Raw genomic sequence first — 15,196 nt, forward strand, 5'->3', positions numbered from 1 at the left:
CCCGCCCAAGTCCAAGGCCTCCAGATAGAAGGCAGCATCTGCACATGAAGCCTCTGTACATGGGTCGACTTGCTACACACCACTAGCTTGTGCTGTATTGGCGATCAGTACCTCGCGCGACATGCGGTGTAGATTTCGTGTCGCACCTTCATTGAGCCATGATGATTTCTTCGATGCATCCTGCAACATCATCATCCAACTCGCCGCTAGCGATAGCTTCCGCTGTGATTGCCGGGATTGCCGCGCACCCGTTTCGTCACGCCTTCGTAGACGGCGTCTACCCCTCAACGAGGTAGCGATCCTGCGCTCTTCCTTCGCCTCTAGCGTGTAGTACGGATCGTCTGATCAACATCTCCTCGCTTGCAGGAAAGCGGTCGATAGACGCATCACTGACGAAAGGACAAAGCCCTTGCGTAGACGTTTGCAAAGACGTTCCATGCTACGCATGCAGGCGGGCAGTCGACCGTTCAGCGGCCCGAGCAGAGTTGGTGGAGGAATGCCGGTAGTGGCTGCCAGTCGTAGTGGTCGATTCAGCCGTGTGGTCTTCCAGACCTCCCAGCTTATCAACACTAGGAAGTGGACTGTGCGACTCCAAGTTTCCAGCCTTCTAGAACAATGATGTCTGCTAAGCTGTGAATTTGAGCTTAACAATAGAACCAACAATCTTGCTGGAGGTGCGATGACGTTCACTGTCCCTTGATGCTGCAATGGATGGCTCATGTGTGTATGGGCGGGCGTGCATGCGACACCGCCTGCTTCGCCTCCACACCTGCTCGTCCTCAATCGTAAGGTCCAACACACCACCTCAGCTTGCAGCACGCCAACAGTGCTATTATTACCACCGCATGACGACTATTGTGATACAATACGTTGAGACGATGTTGATGGAGGTGGAAATGACCATGAGCTGGGAGACGTTTCTTGGATACTGGAGGACGTTCGCGTGCCGACGGGTAGTCCAGTCATCGGTGTGGTCTGTTATGTGCCGCTTTCCGGCATGAGAGTCGTGCTGTGATCGAATGATAGATTCGGGCGCGTCGATGTTGCGATGATTCGCTGCGTTCACGATTTGGGGCAGACCTATGTTGTCCTTCGCTCAGCCGCGATGGCACTTTGGCTACGCAATATAGAGGACTTGACGCTGCGAAAGTTCGGAAGATACATTGTGTAACAGTGACCTCCTGAGCGTCAGACCTGGAAGATCCAGCCAGATTACAGGAATGACACAGCTCTCACTAGAGCGATTCAACTGATGACGAACTCTGTGTCTGTGTAGCTTGATCTGTCTTGGAGAAACTCCCCTTCCATTACTCCTTCCACGTAAGCAGCATCGACGATGATGTACGTTCCATCGTTCTGTGGTCTCAAAACTAGTGGTAGGAGACATCCAAAGAGGATACACACTACATCACCGCTTTGAACTTTCATACCCGCAGATGCAACATAGCCGCTTGTCGTCGTGAAAAGGCACCCTTTCCAACGTGGGTATATACTAAAAATGCTTATCATGTGGCGGTATAATGACTTCGCAATGCTGAATTCTGGATCCTCGGCCAGACCGTTCTTTTCCTGAGAAAGCATATGTCGCCAGGTATCGAGCGCTGAATAGCGCTGGAGGACTTCCCATTCATCTACGAGAGCTTTGGGCATCGGTTGCTTGATGCGCGACTTCAGGTTGTCCACACTCCGTCCATCTAAAGCGACACGCCAAACGTCACCTCTTTCTACCTTTGCGTTGACCTCGTCCGGCAAGAAGCGCTTACTCCATGCTTTTCGAGCGATATGAGTAAAGTCTTGTAGTGTCTGTAAAAGCCATGGCACGAATGCATTCAGGTGCTGACGGAGGAAGAGACTGTAAAACATGGAGTTGTGTTTGTCCCTGGCCAATTCGCTGTAGCAATCCGTAAAAATCATCTGGGTTTCTGCGACCTGTCCAACGATGGCGCCAGTGATCTTGATAGTACTCGCCTGCTCGTCATGCTGAACGCTAGAAAATTTTCGTCCAGTGCTTGCGCCCTCCTGCACGAGGTCGTAGCGGCGAAACAGATAGTCCTTGAGGCGGAGAGACAGCAGGAGTGTTTCCTCCGTGAAATCGTGGGACCAAGAAGGCTTCTCAGTCCAATTTACTTCGGATCGCCGCAGCACAATGTTCAACAAGAATTCCAGGTCTTTCCGCTCTTTCATAACGCCGACGACGGCTTTCTGGAATGCCCACGTAGTTTTCTGCGTATAATCGGGCTCGAAAGGTTCCAGTGGCTGTCTTTCTACGAGACCAAGAAGAGCATATACGAGATCCCGGGGATCGGACGCTGATCTTCCATATGACACGTATATAAGATCCTCCAAAGGTATCGTCCCAACCAGACGGTAACGCTGGTAAATTCGTACAAACTTTGAAATCGGAAGTTCCCAGAATCTCTCGGGATTACGAACTTGACCTAACAAGTTCACACGTTCCACTAAGTCGAAAAGGCTTGCCCACGAGATCTCTCGAGACCCCCAGAGTACGAGCGAGTGTTCGTTGGCTACCACACCTTCTTGAATGGTCCAAACGCGTTTCCACCATTTACAGGCGAATAAAGGTTCCGTTTCAACTTTGAATTTGATCTCTTCCTTTTCGATACCCTCAAATCCCTGGTTTTGCAAGCGTTCTAGATAATCCATAACGTGATTTATCTCTTCACTTGACTCTTCGTCACTCATCCAGAGTTTCTGATCATTGCAATCCCTCATACGCGAGAGTACCTTTGTACCCAGCCAGATAAGCACCCTTGACGCTGACGAATAGATTCGATGCATCTTTCTGACCTGCTGAGACTTCTCTTCTGGACTGCTTTGGTCGATACACACGGCATCTATCCACAAATCTCGTATCCGATCTGTATATCGAACGCGTCTCAGAACGGAAGCGAGGTTGTAAGTTATCACCATTTCGTCATCATTCACCTCGAGCACTTCTTCCCCTGGCCACTCCGCCCACACATATGAAATCGCTTCATAAATCGGCGGAGTTGGTGAGAAGTGTTCGGTGTGGAGCCTGCCTCGCAATGGTGCATGATGATCAGATGCTGGAAACAGGCTGAAGACTCGTATCTGTGAAAGGCCGTTATCGAGCGCCTGGTAATGAAAATTATGCGCCATATCGTTGGTCTGGAAGTCACCTCGCACACCGTAGACATGCGGGAGGCGCGTGGACGGTGGTGGAAATGTGTCCTTCGCAACATACGAGGGGCCCCGCTTTCATTGGATGGTATGGCACTAACCGAAATGGGACGGGATCCACTACACGTCCAGTCGCTATTACCATTCCTTAGTCACCACACATGAACACTTACATTCACGCACGAAACCGAGAGAAGAGTACCAAGTCTGATATATGGGAATACAATGTTAATTTCGTCGAAGAAAGACTCCAGAAGTCAGACAGTTTGAGCCTACATGAACTTTGAACAGGGCAATATCATCACCTCCGACTCGTTTGTATACTTCAAGCTAATCTTGAGATCACACCTCAACAAGCCTTTGAAGACATTTATGCTGTTGGATCCTGCGATAGCTCATGTAGATTGTTCGTATGTTCGTCAACATCCTCCACGCTACAGTGACAAGAGTCAGTCCTAGTCACTCCCACGCAATGTCACTTCCACACAGTCACATTCACACATTCACACCAAAAGACTCACCACCATGATCAAAACCACTGCGCGCGCTATCATGTATTCTTTATTACCAATATACCCTTCTTCGGATACTGCACATGCCCCGGACAGCGTCCACAATAACAAACGCTTGCATTGAGCAAACTGCTGTCGTCAACAAGTCCACATTGAGCAAGAAGGACGAGGCAAAGGTAGTGCGATTGCAGAGGCAGATTGAGGGCGAGTTTACTTGCCGCTTTCTATATCGGATTCCCATTAACGTACACGTCTGCAGACATTCTCAACGAAGCTCCGTTCGACGGAAGTGAAGAGTCCTCATACCCTCAAGAATACGAGTTTGGGCACAAGAACAACACCGACCAGAACATCGCTGTAGTCTACCTCGCGGGCACGAAGGAGGTACGCTCCGTAGGTTCAGCTGCGTCGGACGTAGTGACCGCCTACGAAAACCTATTGGACAAAATCGAAGCAGAGAAGTCATCCAAACAGTAACGTCGTATTGTGGGTTTTGTGGCTACAACGAGCAAAGATGTTGGGAAGGCGAGTTCGTGTGGTGAATCTGTGGCTACGATGAGGGAACAGTTCGCGAGGACGAGTTGGTGTGGTAGAATTTACGGCGACAAGGAGGCGAAGGGAAGGAAGATCGCACGTTGCGAAGCATGGAGACGAATTCGAAGCTTGATAGCGACTCGATAGACTGGGTAATGCTACGACGTATCCGTCAACCTCAATGTTAACTCATCCTACGAGCGGTCATAGTGACTCACCGGCTTCAAATGGTGACTCGGAGTTTCGTCAAGCTGCTTGCTTGGGCGCCATCATGGCTTGTGCCGCGCCTGAGTCGCAACGACAGCATCATGACTTTGCAGTCAGAGGGTTGTCCTACCATCGTCCCCGTCCTCTTCCTCGGTCGCGCCAGTCATCTCCACCTCCTCGTCCCCCTCTACCCCCTCTTCCAAAGCCCAGCTCTCGATCTGGTGGCGCTTCACCTCTTCTCCATTCGCCAAATGGCACGCCTCCTCCACTTAACCTCCGATCGTCGAATCTGCTTCCACCACCCCGTCCACCTCTGCCGAAGCCACCATAGTCTCCCCGTCCACCGAAGCCGTTCTCACGCGGCCGTCCGCCGTACGGTCCTGAGGGCGGTCCTCTACCGGGACCAGATAGTGGCGGAGGTGCGGCCGGTACACTGCCATCGGGCAGCGGTGGGAGTATAGCGCATGCCACATAGTCGCCTATCATAAATCTGACGTCCCCCAGTGTCTTGTCTGCGTCGCCGTCAAGTTGCTTGAGAGCTTCTGTGACACTTCCTCCTTCAACGCCTTCCATATCCGTATCCTCATCTCTGGGGCGCGCGCCTACAATGACGGAGCCTATGTCGCGCGATATGAATCGCCCTGGCGCGCCTGGTCGGTTTGAGCCTTGGATATCTGGGTATACGAGGCGAAATGCGATGCGCGATCCGGCGTACGGCTGCGGTAGTAATGTTGGTACTGCGCTCAGGAGTAGTGTGCATAGCTCGCGCAGACTACAGCTCTGCCATGTGTAGATTTGGACGTTGGTCGGGAGACGCGGTAGTGTCGGATCGAACTCGTCCAGTCTTTGGCTTATCAGTACTCTGTTCGCTTCATACATTTATAAGACTATGAGAAATGCGCACCTATGGAATGAGTTCTGCTTGAAGAAGAGGCGCAACAAGAAGGGCGTCGTTGTTTGACGGTCAATCTTCGCGGGAGCAGCCATTGTGAGGTCTGCAGCCTTGTGGATAGCCAGGCTAGTCAATGTATTCAAGATGCTTCGAGATTCGCAGGGGCGTAGCGACAACTCGCTAGGAAAGTCGTGAGGAGGTGACGTCAGGCGCAAGATGTGAATGTGTTTGGAGAGTTCGGGGGAGAAGGAACGCGACCGGGACGCGGAGAGCTCCCACTAGCGCCGTTCCTCGGCGGGCACCTTCCAGCGCAGGTGAGTTTCCAGGTCGCAACTAACACTGACTCATCCTCGACACGTTGACTCACTTTAGACCCCGAACATCACAGTCGCCAACATGGACTTCGCAAAGTTGATGTCCGCACACATCAAAAAGGGTAAAGACACAGCCTCACCAGCCGAACCGACCGAGAAAAAGTACCTGAAGCGCAGCGAAATCGAAGCGCAACGGCAAGCCGCATATGTTGCTGAGCAAGAAGCCGCGGAGAAGGCACGGCGAGAACGTCACGAGAAGAAGCGCAAAGCTGAAGAAGATGAAGCCGAGAGGGAAGCAGAACGCCGGGAAAAGCGCATGCGCATGGCCGAGGAATCAAGACGCATAAGGGAAGAAGAGGAAGAGGCAGAGGAAAGACAGCGGCGAAAGCGGCTAGGTCTTCCTGATCTTCCACCTAAGAAGAAGGACGGCGAAGGAGACGGCACACCAGTCCCCGAAGACGAAGATATCGAAGACGAAGAGCTCGTCGCAAAGCTGAGAGCCCTCGATGAGCCAGCGCGGCTATTCGGCGAGACACACAAACAACGCCTGAAGCGATACAAGAAGCGCGTCGGCGCAGACAGCCTAGCAGCCATCATGACGGACGGTCCGATACCCACAACACTACAACTCGTACCGGAGAAGGACATGAAGGTCAGCCCCCAGGTACCCAAGGACAAGGAGGGTCGCGAGTTCCTCTTCAGACAGTTGGCCAGCTACTTTACCATGGTGCTGAAAGAATGGGACCTCACACTCCTCCGTCGAGACCCCGAAGTCAAAGAGAGCTACCAAGGAAAACAAGCCTACGCAGCCATGGTACAAGCGCGCGAGAACATGCGACCACTGTTCAAGAAAATGGAGAAGCTTGATCTTCCAGACAGTATTGTCGAGCCCGTGGTAGAGATTGTGCACGCTGCACAGGAGCGAAGATACGTCGACGCGAACGATGGCTATCTACGTCTCAGTATCGGCAAGGCGGCGTGGCCCATTGGTGTTACCATGGTGGGTATCCACGAGAGAAGTGCGCGAGAAAAGCTGCACGAGAGCGATAAGAATGCGGCGCATATTATGAGCGACGAGATGACGCGGAAGTATCTGCAGAGTATCAAGCGGTGTTTGAGCTTTGCGCAGACGAGGTGGCCGCCAACGGATCAGTTGCAACTTATGGGCTAAGTGAGTTGAATTGGATGACCGAGTATTTGTATGTAGATCAACCGCTTCATTGTTTTACACTGCGGAAACGTTCACGAGGACACGGCCTTTTCGTTAGTTGCGCCACGGGTCGTTGTCAACGACGTGGTGGAGCCGCTCTTTCCTCATCGCGTGTGCACGTGCGGGGCAATGACAGAGCTTGATCTCACCAATCACCGTTTATCTCCGTCTGCACCATCGCCAGTCAACTCATCTCTCGCTCTCACATCAACACCAAGGCATCGTATATGTATCCGTTTCATTGAGAGACTGCTACTCATTCGTCGCCATGCACGAAATTGTGACTTTGCAGTTCGGCAAGCAGAGCAACTACCTAGGCACTCACTTCTGGAACACACAAGTAGGTCGCGAAATCTTGGCGCTCCGTCGTCTCATCTGATATTTTCGCAGGAGTCCTACTTCACATACCCGCCCGAGCCAGAGTCACCTGTGAATCATGACATACTGTTTAGGCCAGGTGTTGCTCCAGATGGGTCCGATACTTTCACGCCAAGGACGCTCATATACGATCTCAAAGGTGCTTTTGGTAGCATGAGAAAGATCAATGCACTATACGAGGCCGAAGACGACAGAAGCATATTGGATCAGAACGGTGTCTGGCCATCAAAGCCTATTGTACAGCGTGCAACAGAGACTATCCCACAATCCACCTATCAAGAGCACCTCGATGCCGGCCTCCAGCCTCCCCCGCTCAGCACATCGTCTGTAAGATACTGGTCAGATTATAGCCGTGTCTACTACCATCCAAAGTCCATTGTTCAGCTGTCCGAGTTTGACGTCAACGACAAGCTTATGCCCTTCGAGAGCTGGGACGTAGGGATGGAGCTTTTCGAGAAGCTTGAAAGGGAAGTAGATCTGGTTGACAGAGATTTACGACCGTTTGTCGAAGAATGTGATGGCATTCAAGGGCTCCAGATCTTCACGGGTGTTGATGACGCCTGGGGCGGTTGGGCCTCGGGATGGCTCGAAAGGCTCAGGGACGAGTACGGCAAGATGAGCATTTGGACATGGGGCCTAGGTGACCATGGTGCCAACTCATCGACCCCTCGAGTATGTTCATATCCAGGGTTTTGGAGGAATTACAGACTAACATAAAGCAGGAAAGACGCATACAACAAGTGGCGAGTTCTGCGCGATCTCTTCAAATACTTGGAGAACAGTCGTCAGTGTACGTACCGATGTCGAACAGCCCTGCTAAACTACCGGGCTATCTATCGTTAGATGCAACTTATCCCTGGCATGTTGCAGCTTTACAGGTCATGGGTCTGGAAAGCATGACCATATCCTCACGTTTGAGAGCATCTCTAGGCGGGCGCGGAACGCTTCAGGACTTGGAAAACACTATCAACAGTACCGGGAAACGACGTATAGCGAAGCTCGAGATGAGTGCTGCAGATCCGGAGGTACTGTCAGATAAGGCTTTCGATGAAGCCGAGAAAGCGGAAAAGGTCGGTTCCATGACATCAAGGCAGACAAGTGAGGGCGACGATCGACTAAGCCATTTCGACATTGATACCTTCACTCGCGATTATAGAACGGCCACCAGGAAAGGAAAGAAAGAGCACGTTTTTGGGCGAGCGGAGGCTTCTCGTGGAGAGTGGGCCCTGTCTGAAGATAACGAACGTGATCCTCATGACAGGTTCGATAGTGGACCAGCCGTGCAAAGGTATGTATCAGTTCATCATCAAAGATGCGCATATCGTGTTATCGGCGCTTGCAAATTGGGCGCAAAACGAGGAATTCAGGCTGACGCGTTTCAGATTTGCTGCACCGCTACTATTTCCTTTGCTTGACAGCTTTCCTCGTTCGATGCTGGACGTAGGGTCCGGTCACTCCACTAAGCTTGCTGTACATACGGGGCTGACGACAAGTACCACTGTCGCTGATCAGATCCGAGCGGTCGAGCAGATCGTCAAGCGAATGGGCGGTATTGAAGAAAAGGAAGCGCTATGCAACGGCTTACAAGTCCTCGCGGAAGAATACGATGAAGGCTGGGATAGCGGAACGGAAAGCGATGACGACGATTAGTCGCGTCGCAACGAGCTTGATGTCTTACGCGTGGCTGGCGCACAGCGTCTTCGTGGAAACGACAGCGCGTCTGCCACCGGCTTCAATACACAAGGATTTTACCGTCAGCCACGACTGATTGATCCGCGACACAACACTCTGGTGACACCACTACAACACATACATTTGCGCTACTCCTAGCGGTTGTGCAGGGCCGGACTTTCTGGACCGCTTTCCATCACTGAGCAAGCACTGCGACATCTGACGGACGTTGAGGTGCCGCCGTGGCGGTACAGGGAAGACCGAACGTGGAAAGATTAAACCACATGGAGCTCGGCTTTGGAAGAGCATGCGACGAATTCCCATACTGACATCATAGTGAATTAGTCGTGATGCATCGTGCTTCGTTACGCCGCAGTTCGGGCTTGATCGCCAGGGCAACGCATTGCAAGTTGCGCGCTGTTGGAAGGCCTCTATTTCCTGATCGTAAGCCGAACTTCGGATTGAGCCGGACCAAGGCCGCGATCTGCTGGTCGGCCAAGACATGATCTGGTGATATTGGTGAAGGTGTTGCTGCTCGCACGTATGCAGGGTTGAGGCTGCCGCTGAACCGTTACGCGTTCGCGGACGCTTGTACGAAGCGCCGGGTAGCTGAACTGCAGGTGTGCGCGGCAGCCCTTGCTCGCCCGAACACCACAACAACCTTCGTCTGGAACCCAAGTCTAAGTACGATGCGCGATACGGCTAGGTGTCCTTGCTAGGTTGGGGCCAGTCGCAATCAGCTAATTACGTTCCGAACGGCGGCGGCAGCTGCTGCAGGAACTATCTACAGCTGCCGTAAGCTGACGCGCAGCCGGTCGTACAACGACAGTCAGGAAAACTCTGATTCTTACTGCGATTGCTCACTGATCGGGGTAACGCGGGGTAGCGAGGCATGCGAACGTTGCGGCAGTCTGGCTGGGACACTACCAGCCTCCAATGAGTCCGCCAATTGCAATGCGCCGACAAGTTCACGATATGGAAAAACCCTGGATCTTCAATAAACACACCTGCAAGCCACCGTCTTAGCTCCTGATAGTGGCTGGTACATACGCTCAAGGCTATTGATTGAGACCGGCCACGCTCCAAGGACAGCAAGAAACGGAGGAGAGTCCGCGCCATGCACGGATCCCATTATTACAGTTCTGTCGCGTGCAAAGAGATGGAAAGTTTGGTCAGCGCGTCCCAATTCACGCGCAGTTCTCGGGATGATGTAAGATAATCCTTGCTACAGTGCAGGGTCGCAACATTGTACAGTTTCTCAACAATACGCGCAAGGAAGCTTGTTTATCGCTGTCATGCTAGGACAATAGTATAGACAATCTTCCAAGCTTCCACTGAAACCGCCGTCAGCCGAAGTCCCATTGTGCTGGTGCACAGCTCGTGTTCACGACAGACCAAAGCCCACGATGTCTTAGCGGCCCTGCAGTCCGCGCAAATATACCTGGTTGTTTGGATTTCGGACTCACAGAATGACCCTCGTGTTACCCGGTGACACATTGAATACAGGAAAACGGTTCGATGGCGTTTCATTGGTGCGGCTGAAGACTTATGCCATGTTTGGACAACGTTATGTCACTGCCACTCACCGTTGGTTTGTGGGGTGGCTGGAATACAGCTGTAAGTTCCAACCTCTGCGGCTACCAAAACGGTCATCAAGTCAGCATGCATGAGAAGGCAGGGCGTCGTGTTCTCCTAACCATCGATTATCCTGGTAGCCTTATGCATGCAGCTACGGTTTAGGTAAGTCGTTCGCTGACTAGCGATCTTTTGCAGCCGGTTGCTAGGGTAAACTTGGCCAGCAAACGTTCTTAGAGACGCCTGCCATACTGAGAGAGCCTCATCCCGTGGTATGGCCGAGACTACGAACATGATCGACTTGAGGTGATTTGGAACTAAAAACGTCCGGATGAGTGTGGGGAACTACTTCGGAGCCCCTCAACCGTCGTGCGTGGATGCGACCCTGTTGTGGCTTTCCCATGGGTAGGGCAAAGCAGAAGGCTGGTAGGGTGTGAAGATCCCGCCTCTCCTAATGAGTATATTAGGTTCGCATTCCTCCTCAGTCTCATATATCGTGCCTCTCAAGCTTCATCAAGTCTTCGATCTTCAACACAGCAGCTCTTTCGTTACGGTTGCTCTGTTACTTTCGCTTCGCACCCATCACCTAGTAATACTCTTTACTCCTTAATACATCCAACACCTCTCGTCAGAACAAGATGAGATACTCCTTGGCAACGATGGCCCTTGTGGGCGCTGTCTACGCTGCTCCCTACGGTGGCGGCTACGGCGCCTCCAGCAGCGACGGCTACGCTGTGCCTTCCTCTGTATGTTGACACAAGTACCGTTAGCTTTTGAACCGTTCAACTCTAACAACATATAGTCCGGATACGGTGCCTCTCCATCCGTGAGCAAGCCGTACGAGGCTTCCAGCACTCCTTGCGAGGAAGAGAGCAGCAGCGTGCCTCCGGTTGTGACCTCTTCGACTTACGTCCCGCCTGTCGTCACCTCCAGCTACCCGGTCCATGAGTCTTCAAGCGTCCCCCATGTCTCTTCCAGCACACCCTGCCCGGAGTCGAGCACCCCCGTTGTGCCGTCTTCCACTTACACCCCTCCTGTTGTAACGTCAACCTACACTCCTCCGGTTGTGACTTCGACCTACACGCCGCCAGTCGTTACGTCCACTTCCATCTATACCCCACCCGCGAGTTCCAGCACCCCGTGCCCGGAGTCAAGCACACCTGTTGTGCCATCCTCCACCTACACCCCTCCGGTCAAGACGTCAATCTACACCCCTCCTGTTGTGACGTCGACCTACACTCCTCCGGTTGTGACTTCGACCTACACTCCCCCGGTCGTTACCTCCACCTCCATCTACGTACCACCCGTGAGCTCCAGCTCTCCCTGCCCGGAGACTGAGACCATCACCGTGCCATACTCGAGCTCCAAGCCTTACGTGCCGTACTCGAGCTCCAAGCCCTACGTGCCAGAGGTCTCCAGCACCACTGAGGTCACCATCACCTCGACTGTTGTCATTCCTCCCAGCTCCACTCCTTACGTACCCGAGGCTTCCACTTACCCTGTGGTCCCTCCCGTCGTCACCTCGTCTGTACCCGTCCCAGAGGTTTCCACCTACCCAGTCGTTCCTCCCGTCATCACTGAGTCGGTACCCATTCCAGCGGTATCCACCTACCCTGTGGTCCCTCCTGTCATTACCGAGTCGGTGCCCATCCCGGAGGTTTCCACCTACCCAGTCGTTCCTCCCGTCGTCACCTCGTCCGTGCCCATCCCCCCTGTTATCACTGAGTCTTTCCCCATCCCTGAGACTTCCACTCCCGTCGTCCCCGAGGCGTCTTCCTCCGGATACGCCGTTCCCCCTCCTGTTATCACTGAGTCTGTCCCCATCCCGGAGACTTCCACTCCCGTCGTCCCCGAGGCGTCTTCCTCCGGATACGCCCCTCCCCCTCCTGCTGAGGAGACTACCACTGTCGTTGTTCCCCCTGCCTCCTCCCACGCCTCCACACCCGTCGGTACCGCCTCATCATCCATTTACCACGCCTCATCCGCTACCTCCCCTGGCTACCCTGAGTACACTGGCGCTGCTAGCTCCACCAAGCCCCTCGCTGCCTTCATGGCCGGTGCTGCCGCTCTCGCTTACTTCGTCTAAGCGGTCGACTCTTACCACACTTTGTACAAGATGTACAAAAGCACACTTTTCGCTTTTCTTACTCTCCTTCATCGCAAGACTTCACCCAACCCCCTTTTAATCCCCCACACAACGACGACACGGGCACACGGAGGATAGACGGGCAACGCATTACGACGTTCTCTTGTAATCACTAATGACCTTTACTACTCTTCTTCGGCGGCGTGGCCCGGTCATGGCGAATGCGTCACATGGCTTGACCATGAGCGTTTTGTATGCGCCCTATCAGCAAGCATTTATTACAGTGTCCTGCGATACGCGACTGCGCGGAATGGTTTGGAGTAATGTATCGAACGAAAAGTAATGACGGTGGCCTTCTGATTGGAATCTAGATAGCTCATGTAACTGTAGTAGTAATCTATCACGAGGTTAACCGGCTTCTGAGAAAGTACATTTGAGTGCGTGACTTGCGCGACGCGCTTTTTGTTGGTTGAGTCGATTGCGCTGCTTTCCATTGTATAGCTTGTTTGTGGCTTCCGTACTTCACGTTGATGGCGACTCAAATCGTTATCGTCACTCTGGCTCTTTCGACGCGTAGGGAGCGCGCAGGTGCTGCGAGGCTGGTAGGCCGGATCAGGCTGATCGCTCCAGGGGGTCAGCGCGCGTATACACGCTAACACCGCCATCGATAGCAATCCGAAGTTGCCTGAAAAGGAAGTTAACCGTGCGTCATGCCGCAACACCCGAAAGATGCCGATCAGCCTTACCCGCACCCCTCGACACATCCAAATCCCATGGCATACGCAACGCTTCTCCACAAATCTGCCCTGAAATCCCATGTTAGGGCCCAAATCAAGATGCAGGTCACGGTGCCAACCCCCATCCTTTTCCTACACCAAAAGGCGCGCGTGAACATTTGGATCTCCCGATCTTCGAGTCCATGAATCATCGACTCCCGCATCTAGCACCACCGTCAATTAACACTGTCGTCATCTTACGCTCACGCATGCACGCGTCAACATAGTACAACACGTATATAGTACACAACCGCGTCAATGGATTCAGCTTCCGACAACCCAAACTCCATGCCTGCAGCAACCAGTGGCTCTCGCTCCAAGCTCCTCTCAACCAATCTCAAGAACTTTCTTAGCAAACCGGCTCTCAAGCATCCTCAGAAAGCACTTACCGTGCAGCTTTGGAACGCAGAGCAGAAATCCAATCCAAGCGGTAGCAACCCGCCTCCTCGACTAGTAGCCGGACAGCAAAGAGCAGAGATGTCGACTTCAACCAGCGGACAGGCCACGGGCGATATCGTCAGCAGCGGGAACTCAGGTTTTCCCAAGACGAGCGATGCGCCCGGCGAGCAGTTTGAGCCCAGACAGACGGCTACGAGTGAAGACTACGAGCCCGACCCAAGCAAGAGCATCAAGCTCAGCCCGCAACGCCAGGCCCTGGTCGACGACGTAAGCACCCCTCTTGTGATATCTACCTATATACTAAAGACTAACATCCACCCCCAGATCATCGCCCTCTATTCCTGCCAACCCACCATCACCCGCGTAAAACGCTACACGCCCGACTGCGTCTACGACGACCAATTCGTCTACGCCAACGACCGCTACAAAATGGCCGGCCAATGGTTCGCGCTCCCCAAACTCTTCAACGCCTCCATCAACGAATCCTACCAAGTAATCCGCTCCGACTCCGAAATGATCCAATTCAAAAACAAGCAGTCCTGGACCTTCAAACTCATCCCAAAGACGGCCACCATAACGGGACTGGTCTCGCTGAGTCTGGATCCGGAGACGAGGGATACGGAGTTTATGCAGGTCAAGTATCATAAGGATCAGGCGAATGATAAGGATTATAGTCATGAGGGGGTCGGGTTTAGCTTTAAGAAGTGGCAGGCGGATAATGTGGTTAAGCATATGAGTGCGCCTGAGTTGAAGGAGTTTGAACAGGATAAGGGGGCGAATAAGGAGCATGTGAGGAAATATGGCAGTGGGAAGGAGGAGGGGGAGGCGCCGAAGAAGGATTTTACGAATTAGGGTGTTGTTGGGGGCGTAATGAGTGATGAAATGATATGAAATGGAATTCGAAACATGAAAATCTGATCTCGCTTCGATGGTCGAGCGTGTATGACGACCACTGGTTCATTGTCTCGACTTTTGGTGCAAACAGATTTTTCAAACATTTCATAGGAGATCGCAACTCGGTAAAGACAGTGTCGCAACATGCTGCCACACTGTAAGAGATAGTAAGATGTGATCAGAAACCATGGAGTAAAGAACCACTGCTCCTTATTCAGGTCGACGGAGCCCATAGAAGGATTCGTACGTGTTAACTGCCGTGAACGCTGTCAGTATCGCCGACTCTGGTGTTGACGTCCGCTCATGACGCCGCCCTCTGATCGTTATCTCTGGAATTCCGTTCTCCACGCTGTCTAGAAACGCCTTGATTCTGTCTTTGTCTCCTTCAGTTTCGCGACTAGTTATGTACCTTTCGAGGCCCAATTCTTTTCGCGTGATTGTCTGGCACTCAAAGTCGTTCTTGATCCATTGTTCTCTCTTTTCGTACATCTTGCAGGCGACGAATACTGCGGTCAGTCAGTACCCAGTCTTGAATTTCGGAGGCAGTATGGTTACACACGTCCAAGTTGAATGTCACAATGTGGGA

The 15,196-nt window shown here is 52.7% G+C and overlaps 6 protein-coding genes across 6 annotated transcripts; 5 read left to right on the top strand and 1 right to left on the bottom strand.

Annotated features, from left to right (window-relative positions):
• Positions 1–3,757: 3,757 nt before the first annotated feature.
• On the top strand, positions 3,758–4,151 carry J4E92_005515 (uncharacterized protein; the record flags this gene model as incomplete). The annotated part of the gene is made up of 2 exons (XM_051496895.1): positions 3,758–3,882; positions 3,965–4,151. 2 exons carry the CDS (start codon positions 3,758–3,760, stop codon positions 4,149–4,151), a joined length of 312 nt encoding a protein of 103 aa, XP_051352555.1.
• Positions 4,152–4,541: 390 nt separating this feature from the next.
• On the bottom strand, positions 4,542–5,402 carry J4E92_005516 (uncharacterized protein; the record flags this gene model as incomplete). The annotated part of the gene is made up of 2 exons (XM_051496896.1): positions 4,542–5,259; positions 5,320–5,402. 2 exons carry the CDS (start codon positions 5,400–5,402, stop codon positions 4,542–4,544), a joined length of 801 nt encoding a protein of 266 aa, XP_051352556.1.
• A 301-nt stretch (positions 5,403–5,703) lies between these two features.
• On the top strand, positions 5,704–6,792 carry J4E92_005517 (uncharacterized protein; the record flags this gene model as incomplete). Its single annotated transcript, XM_051496897.1, has 1 exon — positions 5,704–6,792. One exon carries the CDS (start codon positions 5,704–5,706, stop codon positions 6,790–6,792), a length of 1,089 nt encoding a protein of 362 aa, XP_051352557.1.
• Positions 6,793–7,099: 307 nt separating this feature from the next.
• On the top strand, positions 7,100–8,859 carry DML1 (mtDNA inheritance, partitioning of the mitochondrial organelle; the record flags this gene model as incomplete). The annotated part of the gene is made up of 4 exons (XM_051496898.1): positions 7,100–7,171; positions 7,222–7,881; positions 7,932–8,497; positions 8,592–8,859. The coding sequence occupies 4 exons, from the start codon at positions 7,100–7,102 to the stop codon at positions 8,857–8,859; spliced, it is 1,566 nt and encodes a 521-aa protein (XP_051352558.1).
• A 2,255-nt stretch (positions 8,860–11,114) lies between these two features.
• J4E92_005519 (uncharacterized protein) lies at positions 11,115–12,541 on the top strand (the record flags this gene model as incomplete). The annotated part of the gene is made up of 2 exons (XM_051496899.1): positions 11,115–11,201; positions 11,258–12,541. 2 exons carry the CDS (start codon positions 11,115–11,117, stop codon positions 12,539–12,541), a joined length of 1,371 nt encoding a protein of 456 aa, XP_051352559.1.
• Positions 12,542–13,575: 1,034 nt separating this feature from the next.
• Positions 13,576–14,568, top strand: J4E92_005520 (uncharacterized protein; the record flags this gene model as incomplete). The annotated part of the gene is made up of 2 exons (XM_051496900.1): positions 13,576–13,983; positions 14,041–14,568. The coding sequence occupies 2 exons, from the start codon at positions 13,576–13,578 to the stop codon at positions 14,566–14,568; spliced, it is 936 nt and encodes a 311-aa protein (XP_051352560.1).
• Positions 14,569–15,196: the final 628 nt, after the last annotated feature.

Source organism: Alternaria infectoria (assembly GCF_024043175.1).
Source record: "Alternaria infectoria strain BMP 0036 chromosome Unknown scaffold_8, whole genome shotgun sequence".
Taxonomy (NCBI): Eukaryota; Fungi; Ascomycota; class Dothideomycetes; order Pleosporales; family Pleosporaceae; genus Alternaria; species Alternaria infectoria.